This window comes from Pelodiscus sinensis, chromosome 1 (assembly GCF_052426305.1).
Source record: "Pelodiscus sinensis isolate ZL-2025 chromosome 1, ASM5242630v1, whole genome shotgun sequence".
NCBI lineage: Eukaryota > Metazoa > Chordata > Testudines > Trionychidae > Pelodiscus > Pelodiscus sinensis.
This window is the reverse complement of record NC_143052.1, coordinates 199,718,688-199,738,899: the sequence shown is the minus strand read 5'-3', so window position 1 is coordinate 199,738,899 and position 20,212 is coordinate 199,718,688. Positions and strand designations below refer to the sequence as shown.

Here is a 20,212-nt window from a genome sequence, read left to right as displayed (position 1 = left end):
CTAGAGCAAAAATCTATGTGCCAAGGAAAAAGCAGCTTTTGAGCACTGTTGTGGAGGAGCTTGGTGATACCAAACTAAACTTTGTGGATCTAAGGACTAGAGGCTGTGATCAAGGCCCAGCGAAGTCCCATACAAATATGTAGTTAAAAGGCAATTCCTTCCCTGATTACACACTTATAGATCAGAACCCTAGATTTGATGGGACTACTCATTGGTATTACTAATACAGAACCCAAGCCTAAATTCACGATACAGCAGGTGGAGGAAACAAGGTTGTTCAGAAATAAACAATCATGCTCTTGCAAAATAAAGAAGAGCTTGTTGCCAGCCACCTCTGGCTACGGGCCTGTCACCGACATTAGCAGCCTGCTGACTCGTGAGGAGCAGGTGGTGACTTTGTGGCGTTCGATGGGCAAGTGGGGAATGGCCCCGAGGCAGGCGCAGCGGGTGAGCCGGAGCTGCCGTCACCGCAACCGAACTCCACGGCTGACACCGCTGCCCATGGAGCTGATGGGCACAGCAGGGTCTTCAAGGCCAGGCCGGCCTGTCCCAGAGCGGCGCAGCAGGCACAGGCTGCCTGGGGCAGGGAGCGCGGAGGCGCAGCCACTGTGGGGTGCTAAGGGGGTGGGGCGGGTTGTGGTGACGGGGGCCACTAGGCCAGGCTGCCCGCATCCCCCGGGGAGACACTGGGGCCGGCGGGCGCTACCACAAGGCACCAGCCCGCGGGGACGCCCCTCCCCCGCCCCGTTGCCTGGGCTCCCTCCCTAGGTCACACTCGGGCCGGACGGTGACGCCGCGCCCCAGCTGCTCGCGCAGTTTCTCTGCCGCGCCCGCCGCGGCTCGCAGGGCTCAAGCCGGGGCCTCCATTAGAGCTTGCGCAGCGCCGCCGGCGAAGCTCGCAAGATGGCGGCGGGCCCGTGCAGGGCCGCCCACGTGACCTAGATTCCGGCTCTTTCTGGAGAGAACGATCTGTCCCCGCACGAGAGCAGGGCTGTATGAGCGCTCTCGCGAGCTCCGAGTCGAAGGGAGGGGGAGCGCGAAAAACTCTCGCGAGATTTCTGGAGTTTTTTTTTTCTCCCCTAGAATCCGGAATTGGAAAGGGGGAGGGGAGAGAACACCCAGGAGGGGATCTCGCGGTATCTTCCAGGGAAGCCGAACAGCTCCCCTTGGGGTCATAGAGGCCCATGGTAGAAGACCTCACACGACTTCACCTCCGTCGAAAGCCGAGGGGACGAGCCAGCGGAGATCTCGCGATAATTCTGCATTCCCCTCCCCCCCGTTAGTACAAAGCTGCCGGTTCTCTCGCGAGATCCTTGCAGCAAGTGGTGGGGGAAGGGAACGAGCCGAAAGTGGGCGTAGTTTGCGTGCTGAAGTCAGCGCGCTGGCAGGGAGGGCGCTGGGGTATATAAAGGCCCGGCCGAGGCGGGGGGGTTTCAGTTAGAGAAGTGAAGCGATTCGAGGCGGACAAGCAGCAGCTGCGGCGAGTTCGAAACCCGGCGAATCTGATTCTCTAGACGCGGAGCGCGACCTCCCGAGACGATCTCTCGTTATGAGTCATGTGGCGGTGGAAAATGCCCTCAGTCTAGACCAGCAGGTGAGGGAGCGCCGGGGCCGCGCGATCAGCGCCGGGGTCAGGGAGCTGCGTCGAGTCGCGATTGTTCTGAGAGCGGCCAACTCCGCCTCCATCCTCGGCGATGGCGTCGCGATAATTTTTTTCTTGTTTACGTGTCTCCCCCCCCCGAGCTCCCGCCGGCTTCTGCGCATTTAATTGTTGCGCAGTTTCGGTCGTGGGGCGATTAGTCGCCGCCTTGTGTCGGGGGGGGGGGGGTGCTGGCCGCAGGGATGCGCGTGTCGCGGCGGTCTGACGAGCGGGCCGCAGCCCGGCTTTTGTTGCGGCCGGACCCCTGGCGGCGGCGGCGGGGAACGGCTGGGGGGGGGGGGGGACAATGGCGGCCATTGTGCGTGTGACGGAGGCAAGCGGCGGGGCCGGGCCTTTGTCTCGCGCGCTCCGGGGACTGGCGCGCGGGCGGGGAGGGGGGGGCGGGGAGACCTCTTTGTTCTCGCGGCCGCTGCTGCTGCTGGCCTGGGCACCGGTGACGTAGCTGGGCCGGGGCTCGATTTACACGCAACCGGCGAGTCTCCCGGGCGGACTCGGTTTCGTGCCTCCCCTCTGCCCCCTCCCTTCCCGCGGGGCGGGGACTCGGGCAGCCGCGTCTAACGGGACAGAGGTCGCAAGCGGCCCCGTCGGCCTCCTGTATCTGCGCTGAGCTTGGACGCAGCGCCTGTTCCGTGGGAGCGCGGAGAGGCTGGGGCTGGCCGCGCCGCGAGCCCTCCCGTTAGGGGAGTCTGGGCCTCGGTGGGCGGCGCTGTGACTGGGAGCCCGCTCCCCATCCCTCCCCCGCCTCTTGAACAGTGCGGCAGCCATCTCAGCGCGGCGGTGCAGCAGGGATTTCAGATGCTGTAGGGAGCAGCCGCCCGGCTAATCTGGCAGTAGGTCACGTGTTTCCTCGGAGCAGGGACCGGCTGTCTGACCTACTTCGAGAGGAAATGCCAGGGCAGAGGCCGCAGCGACTCTCTCTTCATAAAGCCGTTCTCACCGCTTCAAGAATTACTAGGCTAAAATGGCAGGCTGTGATAAGGGTGCAATTTTTTCGGAATCGGTGGAATCTCTGATTCCCGTCTCCCCATGGTTCCCTCTCCCCCCCCGAATTGTTGTGATGCTTGTCACATTCTAAACACATGCTGTGTATTTTGCAGAGTAATGGAAGAAATGAGTAAATTTTAAAGAGGGCGTTAAAACATGTTATGTAAAAGGAAGTAATCCTTCTTTCTCTCACCCGTCCCTCATACAAGTCAGTGTTGTGATGAAAAAGAGCCACATTGAAGGTTTCTTTCACTTTTCACATAAGCGGAAAGAGCACACTGTCAAAAGCCATCCTGTCTTATGCAATCATAGTTTCAGAGAACTGTAGAAACTTCTTGGTTTTAGCCTTTCTCTGAATCTTGCTCATCTTAATTCTCTGGGACTTTTTAAATAAATGATAGTTGACTTGTGCAGCTAGTAGACCACCTAACCTCACTTGAGTTTAATCTTTCGTTGTGGCAACAAAAGGCACACTGGATTTGCCTGTAGACTTATGATAATTTTTAGTAGTCCCTGTTAATAGGTGACATTGAAGCTATGAATGCAAGCAGGTTAACAGTTGAAGTAACATATTTAGTTATTGGCTGATTTGGTAGCAAAAGTTGTGTACACAGTCTTTTAATTCAACTTGCTGGTTTTGTATCTAAAAAAAAATCTAAGAATCCAAAGCAACCCATATCTATGCTTAAGGTCTAGATTGAGTGCCATATAGTCATTTTGAAAGTGTTTACTATAGCAGTGCCTCCCAAACAGCAGCATGATGCTTGGTTCAGTAAAAGGAAGCCATCTTGTGTGCTTACAATAAATAAAGTTTGATTTTTGTGTGTGTGCCTTAAAACTGTTCTGTTGCCACTTCTTGCACAACTCTGGTTTCTTAAAACTGTTTGAAATCCTAATAACTTCACGGAAAGCCCCCTTTTGGAATTTTTCCTGTGATCCTAAAGAAAATATGGGGGCCTGGTAGTAAGTTCAGTAGCATATGAGGGAAATGACTGCAAGTTTTGATTTGTTGAATTGCAATTGCTGGATGCTAGGTTCTGATTACCAAGAAGCCATTGTATGTGATCACATTCATTTGCGGGCACTGAAGCATTAAAAATGTCACACTATAAAAGTAGCATAGCATCAGATATCATGGGATCTGTTTTAACACTCTTGCAATTGCTTTTCCTGTACTCTGGAAGATGGTCTACTTGTTCTTATGAACATTTCCATTTCTCCAAACAGCCCAAATTTAATTAGTGATCGAATTCTTAATGTCACTAATATGTTGCCATCAATTTGTCAACTATAGAAATGCTATTTTTTTTTTTGGTAGTTTGCTGGTCTAGACCTGAATAACTCAGACTCTCAGAGTGGCGGAAGCACAGCAAGCAGTAAGTATATATCTTAAAATGTATACGTTCTTTCTCTTTTGGCTAAAGTCTAAAAACATAGAAAAATAGCTGTTGCTTGTTTAGTATGTTTAAGTTTTCTCCTTTACATTAAATCAGTTTGAAATAAAAGGACTGTCTTTGGGGGGGGGGGGAGGGGAGGGTGCACGGATTCCTTGAGTGGAATAGATTAATACTGCTTTCCTGTTTCAATACGAGCAGGTCTTCAAGGTTGAGACTGACTAGTTCTGGTCTCTCCACCAGAAGCAGGCATTTAGTTAGAAGCTAAGATGCATGAGGATTTAGTTAGTTACTAGGGCTGACTCTTGTCTTAACTCATTGTCATCTCAGAATCACAATCTACTTTCGCTTGGTAAGGCAGTACCACTTTGAAGATGCAAATTACATCTTGTGGCATACAGCATTAAATACATTTCTGGGAGGCTCTTTACTCTAGCACAGGACTGAAGCCCTGATATGGGTGGTGTCAATAGAGGCTGGAATTCCCTTTAAATTGTATGAATTTCCCATTATGATTCCTGTATAATATTTACACTCTAATCAAGAATATCTTGATTAGTCCAACTATTGATGTGCATCACTATTGGGGAAGCCAACAAGAAGCATTTCAATTGCTAGGGCAAGTCCTCTTAAAATGGTATTTGTGGTCACTGTTTCCTGAAGAGTCAACATATTAAAACTGAGCCCTACCTTTTGTCTCAGAAGCTGATGCTCAGGTTGGGTCAAATCTAGCTAGTCCCAACTCAAATGACCAAGGAAAACTAGAGAACCAGCCATCTCTTTGCTATGAAGCTCTAAAGCATAGAGCTGTTAGGTCAAACAGCACTATCACACTTGGGTTTAGTAGAATAGCTGCACAAGTAAGTTCTTTCAGAAAAATGTCCTATGCACTCTTGCAGTACAAATGCCTAGGTCATTGTACCTGCATTGACTTAGGCTGCTTTTAAGGTAGATTCTATGCCTCAATTATGGGCTAGTGGATTTGCATGAGGAGACTAACAGGCAGGTAATTGAACAAGCTCTGTGGTTGTGGTGAAAATAAATGTGGTGCTGCTACTAATACATTTTTGTACGTGTTTCTTTAACAAAACCTTTTTTCTTTTTAGAAGGTCGATACATTCCTCCTCATTTAAGGAATAGAGAACCTTCAAAACAGGGTATGTGTGTGTCAATGTGGTGGTATTTGTTAATGCTAACATACAGCAAAGGACACTTGCAAGTATCTAGTAATGCTTAAATTCTCATTTTGTCAGACATGCGTTTCAGATTGTTGATGCTTTACATCACTTTTCACAGTATAGATAACAATGTGCTACTTACTATGGCTTTCATTGGCTGCATCATTAGCTTAACTTCATTGAACTGTCACTTGAATATATTGTTCAGGATGTCTCCCAAGCTACTTGTGCAATGGGAGCCTGAGACTACATCAGCTTTGAAGTTGCATATCTCATAAACAAATGACAGTGTTCAAGCAAAGTAGACTATTTTAGTCCTATAAATGACTGTCCCTGTGGCAATCTCGGTTCAGCAGTATCTGTTCTAGTCACTCACTGGTGCTAGTGTGGGAATAATCTCTTTGAGAGCTGTGTGAAATCTGGGTAAATTAGTTAATTTCACTCCTGTCATTTCTGAGGAAGTAAACCAGCTGAATCCATTTTACTGTGAATAGAAGGCACTTGATTGAATTTAATCAATTTCAGGTGTAAGCATACTGTTTCTGGCTATTAAGAAGAGTAAAATTCTGATGTGCTTCAGTTAAGATTCAGTGTTATACCTGTTAAAATCTTGGGCATAGCAACAGGGTAGTCTGTGCCCTAGTCCTTTTTCCTGGGGTCCAAAAAAAATCAAGCTTTGGGTTCTCTGCTGCAATAAGGAAACAGAATATATAATAAACTGGTTTATATACTTGCATCAGATAAAATGGAACTGCCTGATCTATGGACAGTTTTTGGAATGCAAAGTTAGAAACTACATCCATATCAATGGAATATATAGCTGGGGAACTTAACCTCTTTTTCAGTCACAGAAGGAAATTCTTCCAATCAGCTCTGTAAATACTATTCACTCTACTGCAGTTGCATTTGGGCAGCATCCACTGAATAGGTGGAGCAAAAATGGCACAATTTCTCATCAGAACTGACAGCCCAATATATAGAGTTGGGCAAACAAAACTACAGCGTCTGACAATTGGTGTTACTGAAGTGTTAATCAGCTATGTCGTTACTTAATGCCAAGTAGCTAGTGGAAAGAATACTGATTAGCTTAAATCAGGAATTACACTAAATTCAGAGAAACCACAACTAATCCCAAAAATCACTGTGTATTGTTACTCTTTAAAAATGTTTTAAAACTACATTCTTATAATTAGTCAAATCTTGACTGTAGTTAAATATCAAGCCTCTTAAATAGAACATATGCAACTGGTTGTTAAACTTTTCGCAATCTAGTGTACTCTCTAATGGAGATCCCTGTGTGTGTTCACTTCTTGGATCTAGTCTAAATACTAATATTCCTGGGCTATTGTCACCAATTGGTTGTTTGGAGATATTGAAGTGGAATCTAATTGACTGTACAACTTTGTACTCCTGAAGCAGTTTCATACACAAGTGCTTTCTCAAACTTTTTAATAAAGTACCCCTTTTTAAAATAAGTACCCCCCCAGTACCTACATTTTTTTTCTACCATTGCATCTGAAAACTGTAACACAGTTGTTTAAACAACTTAATTGTAGCTGGGTGGGCAATATTATTTTTGTACTTTTCACACCCTAAAATTTCCAAATGCTGTAAAACTTAAAACAAATTCAGTTCTCCAAATTTCAGTTGTCCGCCTAATTTGTCTCAGTTGCCTCAACAGTACTTGTACCACTGGTTGAGAAACATGGTCATAAACCGTGAACAGACTTGCTCTGCTTTGAAAGCATTTATAAAAATTAAAGGTTAAAACTGTTGAGCAGAGCACTTATACTTTGACAGCTGGAAATACCTCTTCATTCTCCTAGGGTGGGGATTGCCTATAAACAGGTTGACTTGGTGCTGCTTTATGTTCTGACTAGGTCTACCTTGTGACTTTTTTTTGTGGCAGAAAATATGCTAGTGAGGGACTCAAATAAGTTGCTGCAACACTAGCATATTTTCTGCCATTTCTTTTTGCATAAGGGGTTTTTGTGCAAAAAGAAGCTGTGTAGCCGCTTCCCAAGATGCCTCTGCAGATCTTGCGCAAAAACCCCTTACACAGAAAGATACTGCAGAAAATATGGTAATGATGTCGGGACTTGTGCTAATGAGTCCCTCAGCATATTTTCTGCCACAAACTTGCAGTATAGACAAAGCCTATAGCATATTCAGCTAAGAGGCTTTGGAACTTAAGAGTGCTTCAGAGAAAGAGAATGGTTAATGGATGTTTAAATTGAAAATATTACATAAAAATAATGGATTGATAAGAGATGGGTTGCATTTAGAGTGAAGTTCCAAACTTCACTGACCTCAGCAACAGGAAGGTGGAGCCCAAAGGTTGGTACTCTTCTCGTGCCGCCCCCCGCGCCGCCCTCCCCCCCCCCCCCCCCGTTGCTAGTAACTCATTCTAAATTCACTGGCAGAGAGTGGATGTTAGATATGACCTGTATCTCTTTACTGCAGCCCACAACTTTCTAAACTTATGCATTGCATTGGCCCTGAAGTTATGGGGATGGCAATACCTCATCTTATTGCAACTGGTAAAAAAATGCTGTAGTCTACCTCCACAATTGTTAAATACAGTAAAACTCCATTGGCCCCTCAACAGCACCACAGCTGTCCCCGATTCAGCCACCGCTGAAACTGACCAGCGGCTGACTCGGAAGCCCAAGGCAGAGCAGCTGTGCCTTGGGCTTCCTGGAGTCAGCTGCTGGTCAGTTTCAGTGGCGGCTGACTGGGGCAAAGCAGCTGGGGTGCTGCTGAGTTGGTCCGGTAGCGCCGCCCCTTGGTGCTGTGGGACCAACCCGGGAGCACCCTAGCTGCTCTGCCGCAGGCATCCAGGTTCAGCTGCTGCTGAAACTGACCAGCAGTGGCTGAATCAGGGATGCCTGGGGCAGAGCTGGACTATCGGAAGGGGGGGCTATGAGGGGTCTGGGGTGGCATCCCCCCCACACCACCCTAGACCCCTCATAGCCCCACCTTCTGATGGTCTGGCATATCTGATAATCCGGCACCCCTTGGGTCCTAAAGATGAGGGATTATCGGAAGTTTGCTGTATGGAGTTTCTATACCATATTTCTTCAGAAGGAGACTCCTCAGAATGCAAGTACTGCAGGGAGAAGCTTAATGCTGTGGATCCAAAGGCATGTTGGGGTGGGCTATAGAAGAGCTGCTTTTCTATCTTCTAATCTGGGTACATTCTTAAAATTCTCTTCTGAACTATCACTAGGAGAGACTCTTTGCTTCACTTGCAGTAGAACCCTTTTGATTTAAGAAATCCTTGACTGATTGAACAATTCTGGAGTGGAAATGATTCAATCAATGCTTGCTGGCCCAAGATAATATTTCTAAAGAGCAGTAGGAGACTCTTCCCTCTAATTGGGTTTACATTTCACTAACTGGCTAAATCACTGTTTAATGTTACCTGATGAAATGAGATGCTGTGCTTTTTATTTGATGCATGAATGGGACAACCACTTTCTATGAGGCATGCCTGAGACACTAAAAGCCTTTGGCCTGTGGAATGTCCTCTGGAAATCTATGGATTTCCCCAGACTCTTATAGCTGTTTCAGGCACTTAATTTCATCTTTGTACACTTAACCAAAGGCACAACAGAGAAGCTATCAGGTTGATGGAATTATGATTGCTTGGAGACAGTGTATAATACATTTTGTGTCAAGCTTTCTTAAAACTTTTTGGTTTTGTCTCTGTTATATCACTGGAGTTTTCATGGCTCTCTTTACAACAGGAAATATCTGTAGCTACATGAAAAACTACCATTCCAATTCAGGGCCACCACCAAGAAGCTGTAAGTCCGTATCATCAGTGCAATGATGTATAACTATGCTATTTTTATAGCATGAGCTGAAACTGGCTATACCACAATGTCTTAATGAATTAACAAGATGTTGTAATTTGCATTTTTGTCTTTGTCAGATTGGCAACCATATCCTTGCTGAGCACATTACAGCTGTTCTGGTGTTAGTATATTGCTTGGCTTAATTTGTTTTTATGCAACACTTTAAGGCAGTCACATGTTATCTCTTGACTTCATTTATAGTTGAGCTTGTTAAGAATGTATACTGTATCTGGTATCCAAGCAAGCTTTCAGAACAAAAGCATTTTGATGCTGACCATTGTTCATTTAGCTGTAGCTGATAACCTTGTTATCAATTCTAAAACAGTAGAAATATCTGGATTTTTTTTTGGAGTACAGTAGAGATACCAGGCTAAAAAATTGTAGCCTTTTACAGCGTTCCCTCTAACTTTTTGTCCATCCATGTACTATGTGCACCAAAGCATGTATAGATGTACACCACTAGTAAAAACACATGCTGCCTGCTGTGTGCCCTCAGCTGGGTGACATTTGAATCTGTTGGGTGGCTACCTAAGCGCACAGCTTACAGGGAACATTGTCCTCGACTTAGCCTTAAGATGGTGGCAGTCTTGGCCAAATCAGCTAAGCCATTGCCATTCTGCACTTAATCACCATAGGTGTATGAAGATATGAATAGTCTTTTAAAAACTTAATCATTTTTGAGCCTCTATCAGCTCTAACAGACTGTCACATTTTTATGGCTTTCTCTAGAACTGGTGTCCAGTAGGCAAGGCTGGGAGTCAGCAGCCTTGTACGGGTGGGGGAGTGGGCAGTGATGGCAGGAGGTAGGGCAGGGCTGCCAACACCAAAGCCCCTTGGTTCACCCCCATTTAATCAGTTAACTGGTTAATTAAATGGGATTTTACATTTCTAGTGGTTACTGAAGCAATGCAATATAATAGTGGGGAGCGGGGGAATGAAAGTTTGCCATAAACTGTTGAGACTGTGGCTTTATAACGGACACTTGCAAATTAAATCAACTTACACCAGCCTTTTATTTCTAAACAAAATGTTTCAGTGCTATTTTCACCAAGGTTTGAAAGTTCTCTGTAGTTGAAAACTGATAGTGCAACTCAAAGCCTGTATGTATGTAATCTAGCTTGGACAGCACATAGGTATAAATGATACTTTGTAAAATCCTGTATCTTGCTTGCCATGTTTGTGTGCTTCACTTAAAATACTGCTTCCTAGCAGTTGCTGGTTCATAGCTGCACAGTTCCATTCCCTAAACTTGTAATCTATTCAGCTTGCCTTCATAAATTGAAGATTTACAATTCATTCAAACTGAAGACTTGCATTCTGAATGCTTCTTTCTGTACAATGACAGATTGCAGTGGTATAGATGTTTTGTCTTTGAGTGGCTGCATGTCTCTAAACAAAGCTGTGTTCTTTTAACAAAGATTTGAACTGACTATAATTGGCGTATCTTTGTGTGGTGACACAAGGTCTAAACCTTTCTGAAACAAATTCAGTATGCCTATGTCTTGCTGGGTCTCAGTCCCTATATGAAGGATATCAAAAATCTTCACCTCCTGGGATTTTACATTCTACACCAGTGAATTCTTAACATATGACTCCAGTAAAGCAGCTGTCAATATTTTGGACCCAGTTAGTGATTGCTAACCACATCTATTCCTCTTCCTTAAAACCAGTTCCATGACCTGTCTTGCAAAGCAGTATTTGCTACTAAGGCTTGTTTGACTAACAGGCTTTGCTTATGTAACACTGCATACTCAATGGTCTCAAATTCTTAGGAGTTCATCCTGTGTAATTGTCTTCAAGTGGGAAAAAATATTTTCTCAGTCTTAAAGGAAGCCTGATGGCTTGGCTTATTCTAATCAATTAACTCAGGTGCAGATAAAGTTGGAGGGGAGAATCTTAATCTTCCTCAGCTACTATTCTTCATATAACTGAAGTACTTGAGCTATTCTCAACTACTTTGACGTTCTTGCAGCAGGCCACACCTGCTTACAGTGTGGCAATAAACACAGTGCCCAGGAGACTCTTGATAATTCTTTAGTTCATTAATATTTTCTAGTCTCTCCAACTAAAGTAGCTTTCAAAGGAGCCTTTTGAGCAAACTCCGATTTGGTTTTGGCCGATTCAAGGGGAGAGATTCTAGAGTTTGAACAATGTTTTATATACTTAAACTACATTCTTACCATGGATCCTGCCCAGTAAGTGGTCTCCAGCCCTAGTTAAAGATGGGGACCTACAAGGACCCCCTGATTTTTGGAAGGATTTTATATTGCTGCAGCTTTTTGCGTTCTGGCAGTACAGGTTACACCGCCTCTGGATTGGTGCTTTGGAGCTTGCAAAACTGCTCACTGGCATGAGTGACATTTTCCTTTAATTGTTTCACTTTTTATTCTCTGCCAAAGATTCCCCCAACTGGGACTCTGGTCGCGGAGGTAATGGCTATATGAATGGCTATGACCGAGACAGCCGGATGAATGGCTATGATCGTGATCGCAGTGGGTTTGGATCTAGAGGAGGATCCGGACGTGATGACAGAGGTGGGCGTGGGGACTGTTAAATTGTCACCTTTAAGCCAACAGCTCTCCTACAGTTGATGTGAAGACAAGATGAGAAATGGTCTGCTGTAACAACTAGAGAATAGGTTTCTTCCCAAAAGCTTCTGTTAGATTGAAACTTGTAGCATGCAGGATGGAGCTCATGAATTTTTGTGGCTTAATGAAGTTGGTTGGACTTAAGCAGTAGCCTATGCACTAATAAGTGCTCAACAGCTTGTCTTCCACTACCAGGATACAAAAAGTAAGGCTTACAGCCCTAAACTAACAACTTAAGTGGCATTGTTTGCTGCTATATTGTATAGATAAAGGTCTGCTTTGGAGAACTTATTGGCAAATGGAGAATAGAAAAGGGGTGAATCTGCTGCAACTTGCAGTCTAAAAGACTGTAATCCTATCTAAGTGACTTCTCCAAGCTCATGCAGGAAATTTGTGCTTAAGCAAAGACTTAAACTGACTTCCTATTTCCCAGTCCAGTGCTATAGCTACTCAATTCTAGCTAGAATACTGGTTTGTAATCAAAACATCATGCCGTTAGAAAGCACCCACAACAAAATTTTGTACTCTGTTGCTTTTTTTTAGTTGCTTGTATGTAAATAGGCACACTATTCATTAAACTGGCCTGCTAAAACTTTGAGATGGTAGGAGACTGCAGATTGGTTGGCCAAAATGCAAATACCCTAGAAATTACATATAACCATAACAAACATTAATGCACTCAAACTGTAACTTTACCATTAGTGACTTCACACATTTGCAAATTTATCATGTCCCATATTAGATATTTCGTTTTGCACCCTTCGTGGTCTGCTTACAGGAAAGAGAATTCTCTGGCTCAATATTTCATTTCCTGTCTTTAAACAGGTAAGCAAAGAGACAGGATCTCAGTCTGTATTCAGCTTATCCTAAGTAAAAGTCTTGTATGAGCGAGCCTTCAAGAGTAGGAAAATCCATCCCAAAACTTCTGGGAGCAAAGATAACACTTTTACAGATTTAGTTGACTGCTACCCTTTTGGGTGGGAGCCAGGGAGTTTTGCTTTTTATCCACTCACTCACTCATTCTCTTCTAGGGTTAGAGAACACTTCTGTTCAGCAGCCCAAAGGCAGTTAGGGGCTTGAATTTATACACAAGAAAAACTGCTCGATTCTCTAATTCCAAAGTTAGACTTTCAAGAGTCATTATTTGGAGTAGAATGGAACTATGAGGAATGAGACACTATGGCTGCAGGGTGGTGAAGAGTGACTTCATGGAATGGCCATAGGCACTGCTTCCCAGAACATGATTGAGCTCTAATTGACTAGTTAATCTCAATGGCTTTAAAAAAAATTAATAAATGCAGCAATTCAGGTTACAAGTACAGCATACTGAGACTCTTTGATACAAAGTTGGGGGGTAGCCAAACTTACCTTCTAAGCAGCATGTGTCAATTTGAAGTTTGAGAGCTAGGAGCCAGGATGCATCTGATGGGGTTCAGGGCTTCAGCGCTGCTGGAGACTCCTCTTCCTGCTGGGCAGAAGTCCTTCCAGAGGTCCAGGCTTTCTCTCCTTCCTCTCTACCAGTTTGGAGAGCCACGCTTTAACAGTAAAAGAACTGCATGTGGCTCCTTCTGTCCTAAGCCTTGGTTTTTGTATAGTTGATAAGCAGTATAGATTATTCAATTTGAGCTCTAAAATTGAAATCTCTTAACTTGTCATTAATAAAGAATAATTTGAGTATAGCATCTCATGTGCTAAATCATTTGTATTTTGGGTGGGGGGTGTGGGCACTGCACAGAGTTTTCCTTTTGTCCAACTCATAACCATGCGTGCCTTCATGGTGTCTTTAGATTAAAGTGAGTTTCTTGCTCTTTACTATTCATAAGAATTAATAGGTCTTTATTCAGGATAAAGTAACCCTTTTCTTTCCATATCTAGGATTTGACGGTGGGTGGGATTCTGGTAGAGACAAGGATGCATACAGCAGCTTTGGTGCTCGGACTGACCGTGGTGGAAAATCAAGCTTCTTTAGTGAACGTGGGAATGGGTCAAGAGGAGGAAGGTTAGTATCTTTTTGCTCCATGAAACACAAAACTAACTTCACATAAGGACTAAGTGTGGTTTTTTTATGGTATATCTCTGATTTGCCTCCCTTGGCTTCAGTTATGGATATGGCATGCAACAGGGATGCCAAAGTAATTTGCTGCCACAATTTGGGGAGGCAGAATGAGCATCTTGCTTGAAAAGCTATAGCTTTTCAGGATAGCAAGTATTCATCTATAAATAACTTAAATCAGTGTTTCTCAACCTAGGGGTTGTAAGCAAAACTGATATTAAGGGGGTAAGAAACAAGGCCTTGTCTAGGGCCCCATAAAGGAAGCTGAAGTGTGTTACAGCTGCAGGGTGGCTCAGACCTCAGCTTAAGGTAGGGGGTTGCCAGTGCAAAGGTTGAGAAACTGACTTACACTTAAGCCCTGGTCTACACTAGGAAATTATTTCAAAATAACATCCTCATGTTGAAATAAGCGGGGCATCCACATTCTCAAGCTCATTGTTTTGAAATCTGTGTTCATGCTTTCCTTGGAGAATAACACTTACGTTGAAATAGCACTAATGTGGCTGTTCTGCTGCTGCTATTTTGAAATATTTACTCCCCAGACTAAATCAAAGTAATTAGAGCCCCAGAAAGTACTGGGGACTAAGTCGAAGTAGCTTGTTCACATTAATGGAGCCTGCCATGGAGTAATTATCAGGCTCCCCTGTAGTGGGGACATGCTATTTTGATTTGTTATTTCCAGTTATTTCAAATTTCAGTTAAAAATAATTTTCTAGTGTAGACATTCCCCGAGTGAATTGATTTGAGTCTGAACTAGCTAATGACACTGGAGTTGTTTGCTACGTCTGTGGAATGGCAATAGGATGCTTGCATCATTGGTGAACGCTTTTTGCCCACTAACTAGCCAAATGCTTAATGTAAAATGATAAAATTTAAAGTTAGAATATTCTCAACATTTTTTTCTCACTAAAAGTTTAGCTGAGAACAAAAATCTGAGTAAAGTTAATGAAAACAATTGGGTGTAAGACTCTTGCAGGTTCTCTCCCTTATTTGGTCAGTTCTAAACACCATGTTGTATGCACAAGTGTGGTGAGAATGACCTTTTGAGACTCGTTAGTCCTGTATCCTGATTTTTCTCAAACATGGTTTACCAGACCTAAAAACTAAACGCAACCCAGGTAAGGACTCTTTTCTACTTTTATCCAAAGCCAATTTTACAAAGTGGGAGCTCACCTGATTAGCACTGACCTAACCAGGCTAAGTGCACTTTGGAAAACTTTCCATTTGTAGGCGTATGTTTAAACTTGCCAGTTGTGCATTTTTACCTGTAAAGCAAATGCAATGAATTGGCACTGCATAATGAGCATGTGGGTAAATTATTTTAATGTCTCTCCTTAGTATAAAACTGTCACCTTTCTAGAAGGGGGGGAGGGAAGTGTCTTAGTAAAACTTGTAATACTACTTATGTGAAGGGGAGATTCTGAATTGCCATTCTACAAGTAAAATGGAAGATTCCAATTTATGACTTAATTTTTAAAATGTGGTCACTTAATCAAAATAGGAAGCCAGTTATAGGAGTGATTAGTCTTATTGATGCTCTAGAAAACAGTTGAGTGGTGTGAATCAGTACTGTAAATTTTTTCCCACAGCATCAATCATTAACTTGTACCAAAGGAAAATATGCAGAATACAGTAGCACAGTAGGCAGGGAGCCCTACTTTGGTGAATGTTTATATTCTAAATCTAAATCGCATGACCTTATTCTACCTAATGTGTGGCCTTTAATATGAAGCTAAACATAAAGGCCGTAGTTCTGCACGTTAGACAGTAGCCCTTGTTTAGAAATATAGCTTAACTTTTTTTACCATGTTTAGATATGACGATCGTGGAAGAGGCGGTGACTATGATGGTATTGGCAGCCGTGGTGATAGGAGTGGCTTTGGCAGACTTGACCGTGGTGGAAATAGTCGCTGGTCTGAAAAGTCAGATGAAGATGATTGGTCAAAACCACTTCCTCCAAGTGATCGTCTGGAACAGTGAGTAATTTAAATGAAGTTAAGTATCAGCATGCCACTCAAATCTAGATTAATGAACAGAATACTGATATCTTTTGGTCTTCTGCTTTCAGAGAGCTCTTCTCCGGTGGCAATACAGGCATTAACTTTGAGAAATATGATGACATTCCTGTTGAGGCAACAGGCAACAACTGTCCTCCACATATTGAAAGTGTAAGCTTTTTAATTATTGCATCTACATCTTCACTTGCCATTTACTAAGGAACAAACTTCCAGGTAAAACTGGATTACTGAGTGGGTGCTTTATAATGCTTCTATTTAAACCATGTCGTCAGCATTTTCCTTCTATGGATCTAAACATGACTAAGCAGTTGGTTAGCAAACTCTGAATGGTTTGTTTTTGACAGCTTCACTTGTGTAGCTTTAAACAAACAAGTGTGGATCGGGAAAGATTTCATCTAGAAAGAAGCATGTGTTGAAGCATCTTCTAAGCTTTTTTTTTAAGGGAGGAATTTTGTTGTTGTTAAACTTGTTGCATTGTACTCACAGTAGGTTAGTTACATAAATGTACCATGAATTTGGACTAGAAGATGGGAACGATTGTGTTGGCCTTTATTTCCTGGGAGACTTCATTCTACAGGCAGTCCCCGACTTACGTCGGATCTGCACTTAAAAACAGGGCTTTTCTCGCCCCGGAGCTCACAGGCGGCGGGTCGCCACCCATGTCCTCCGGGGTGAGAAAAGCTTCTCCCAGTCTCCCTGGTCTGCTGGGGGGGTCCAGCAAAGCCACTGGACACCCCCCCCCCACTCCCCCCCCCAGCAGACCAGGGACACCCGAGCAAAGCCGCTGCCTGGGCTCATTTGCCTGGGAGCAAAACCGCCCAGGCGGCGTGACCCCCGCGGGCAGCCGCTTTGCTCGAGTGTCCCTGGTCTGCTGGGGGGGTCCAGCGGCTTTGCTGGACCCCCCCCCAGCAGACCAGGGGGACAAGAGCAAAGCTGCCCAGGTGGTGGGGGTCCTGCCACCTGGCCGGCTTTGCTCGGGTCTCCCTGGTCTGCTGGGGGGAGAGGGGGCGCAGCCAGTGCGTGCCCCCCCAGCAGACCAGGCTTTTGTTGTGGGATGCCTCGGGTAGAGCAGCTGGGGTGCTGCTGGGTTGGTCCTGTGGGAACCTACCGGGCAGCGCCCAAGTGAGGTAATTGTCCAAGGTTATGGCTGGATTTATAATCTTAAATTCTTAAGATCAGGTCCTGGGTAGGGATGAACTGTTTTAAAGACGAGGCTTACTGGTTATTGTTTTAACAGGTGGGTGGGTGTGTGCGCGTGCACCCACTGTTGCCTCTGTATCGGGGGGAGGGGGGAGGAGCCAGCTTCTGTCATCTTCCTTGCATGTGCTGGGTCCTGTGACGTGGGGCCCCCCCCTCTCCCCACATCCCTTGTTGCCTGCCCCAGGAGGAGGAAAAAGGTGGGAGTGTTGGAGCAGCTTCTGTCTTCAGGGAGGGTTCTGAACTCCCTGCAGACGGGCTGCTGCCATTCTATGCTGCTGCTGCCTCTGTATCAGAGGCAGCATTGCAGGGTGGCAGGCAGGAGCCGGGAATGCACTGGTTGCTTCACCCCCTCCCTCCCCCAGAGTATTTTAGTAATTGTATAAGTGATGTTTTTGCAGATAACTAAAATAAATGTTTAACATCCCTAGTCCATGGCATGATTAGCTGTGTGAGTTGGACCAGAGGTGAAAGATTTACTAAAGGCAAGCAAGGAGATGAGTGGGAAGCTTTTTGTAACCGGTAACTGCATTGTAACACAACTTGGAGTAAGCTTATTAGATGGTATGAGCTAACTGGCTAAAAATCTTGGTACAATTTCAGCCATATAGATTTTAGAATTCTCTCTAGGAGCTCCAGCATAGAATGTATATGCATGCACTACAGTGGAATTTAAGTGGGCTCCATAGCATCTGAGCAGTCACTTCCCAGGCCATGAAGAGGAATTCTGGAAGTGGGCTTTTGTAGCTCCATCAATGCGAAATGTCTCCACTTCTGCTTGTGAAGGAATACTTTGTCCACTCTGTATACCTGTTTGAACATCATTGATCTTTAAGGCCTTGAAGAAACTGAAATAAGCAAGCAGTAGCTATCATAATAGCACTTTCTTAGCCTAGACAGTGATCCCATGGCCTGCTTTTTAGGAGTCTTTACCTTTCCCTTGTAGAAAATCTCCTGACAGTTGGACTTTGGTACCATAACACATCTCCTTTCTGTGTCTTAAGACTGCCAGACAAACCGTTAAGAAGCTGAGTTGGACTGCTTTCCTGAATTTAGTCCCTACTCCTGAGCTGTTTGAGACCAGCCAGGAGAGAACCTACCTACACAAGTAGAGGCTTCCAAATCTTGTGCATACATTAGGGATATTAGCGTTTTAACTAATTGGCTGTTAATGTTATGGCTTCAACTCTGCCCTGTTCCCAAGGAGGCAGCTTTGCTGTGGAGCAGAGCTGGCAGGGACTGGCAGCCTCGCTGACAGGGAGACTTCACTGTGGGCTCTGTAGTAGGAAACTTATTTAAGATTTATAGTGGCAGCGTTGTGTGGAGCCTGGCATCTGGTCCCAGGCTTCAAGCAGCACTGCTGCTTTGAAGTACTCCTTCCCCTGCCTCTTTCTGATAGAGGCAACAAGAGGGGTGGGGAAGCGACTAGTTTCGTCAAAAATCTGATAAGCAAATGCTTATTGGATAGTTGACTAGTCCTTCACATTCCTAGTCTGTATACCCTTCTGAATTTCTCCACACACATGTACTTTTGATAACCCCTGTGTGTGTGGTTGTTAAAACCAGCAGGTAATCACCTAAGCTCCTAGTTGGGCATACTTGATTACTGTTATATAGCCTTTCATTTGTTAGTCAAAGAACTTTGTTTTAACTCCTCCTAGTACAGTCCGTTCCTTAACAGACTGTATAAGCCATTTCCTCACTTTGGACTCGGTTGGAACCTCTGGGGTTCACACTTCTATTTGTCCCTCCAGGCTCGATTCTTGGTCACCATAACTTTGGCCAGATAGAGAAACCAGAGGTGCTAATGGCTGACTTTCTATTCTACCTTTTATCATGTTATGGGGTCTCATCTGAATCTTACTACCTACAACATTCTTTGCGGAGGAGGCTAGCCTCCATGTTCTGGTGTAAGAAGGGCTTTTACCTTCTGCCTTGAAAATGTTCTGTCCAAGGCTTATTCCTGAATGTCTCTTTATATAAAACAATGACGTGACAGCCAGTTTACTCATACCATTAGTCGTTTTTTTTTATATTCACTATAGACTGTAACAAAGCTGCTGGAGTTCTGTCTCCTATAAATAACTGCTCAGTCCAACTCCATGGTCTTTCATAAAAATATTTACCTATCATGGGCTTCTGGAGGAAAGCAACCTGGTCCACCATTTTTCAGTGATTAGTCTGCCCTGGCGACCAATAGATGCTGCTTTGACTCTATCCTCAGAAGAATGCTAGATCAGCCTCTTTATTGTTGCTTGTGAATCTCCTACAATGAAGCACCCATAGGGGGACACCTGGTTACAATGAAGCACCCATGGGGGACACCTGGTTACTTATCTCTAACTCCTGCTACTGTATAGATGTCTTGTCTCTTCCCTTTTGTAGAAGAGTCAAGTGGCTTTGTGGGGCTGGAGCATACAAAATTACAAGCCTGGGGCCCCCCTGGGCTCTAATTTGAGGGGAATGTGGGGTGTGTTTGTCAGTCTGGCCACATCAGTGAGGGGTTTTTCTTCTCACTTGTGTGTGGCCCCTGATTTTTTCCCCCCTTTGGGTTCATGTTCCCCAATTCAAAAGTCCCCGCCTTTCATCAGAACAGAAGGATCTACAGAGCACATACAGAGCCTGTGCCCATTGCTCACTGAACAAAACACCACAAGCTAGAGTAGAATTTGCAGTCAAGTGGGACAGTAAATGGCAAAACATTGCTTGACAAACCCCCCCAGAAAGTTTGTGTTCAGGCAAAATCCAGAAAATAACCAGCCATGTGAAGTAGTTCTGTCTTAACAGATGACTTCAGCTGTTAACAGCACATGTAAAAGCTGGACAATGTCTGTCAAGGATCAGGAGACCTGCTCTGTGTTCTGTCCAAGTCCTTTGGAAACAACCAATAAATACTATATCTGACTAGTAACTGCCTTTCTGGCATCTCTTTGCACTAATGGTGTCTTGTAGGTTTCTCAGTTTACTACATGGGTCTACTGTGCAAGATTAAATTTAGAATTGAGGATAATTGTGGAAATTTTAACAGCTGTCAAAAGGGGGCAGTGAAGAAATCAGAAATGCTCTTCAGATGTGTGTGGGTTCGGATGTAGGTGTGGGCTTTGTTTTTTGGTGGGTTTTTTAACTTTTTATAAAGATTTTTACTGGAGGGATGCCCTCATTGGTAGAAATGGTGTAAGCTTGTTTCTACTTAATTTTGTTGATGAGGCTGGTGTGTGGCTTTTTAAGCATGTTTAATAGGAGGGGATTAATTAGGTGGGATGTTGTATGTGATGAGATT

The 20,212-nt window shown here is 44.4% G+C and overlaps 1 protein-coding gene across 6 annotated transcripts in view; it reads left to right on the top strand.

Annotated features, from left to right (window-relative positions):
- Window positions 1–866: 866 nt before the first annotated feature.
- The window catches only part of DDX3X (DEAD-box helicase 3 X-linked), a 32,619-nt gene continuing 13,273 nt past the window's right edge, over window positions 867–20,212 (top strand). For 2 of the 6 annotated variants that reach the window (XM_006133961.4, XM_006133959.4), the window contains exons 1-7: window positions 868–1,594; window positions 3,963–4,020; window positions 5,145–5,195; window positions 11,476–11,610; window positions 13,540–13,663; window positions 15,532–15,693; window positions 15,786–15,885. In XM_006133961.4, coding sequence (XP_006134023.1) covers window positions 1,550–1,594; window positions 3,963–4,020; window positions 5,145–5,195; window positions 11,476–11,610; window positions 13,540–13,663; window positions 15,532–15,693; window positions 15,786–15,885 — 675 coding nt within the window. In that variant the 5' untranslated portion in view covers window positions 868–1,549. Of the gene's footprint in view, window positions 1,595–3,962; window positions 4,021–5,144; window positions 5,196–8,965; window positions 9,026–11,475; window positions 11,611–13,539; window positions 13,664–15,531; window positions 15,694–15,785; window positions 15,886–20,212 lie in introns of all 6 variants that reach the window. The other 4 variants (XM_075912986.2, XM_075912993.2, XM_006133963.5 and 1 more) reach the window with 4 other exon arrangements.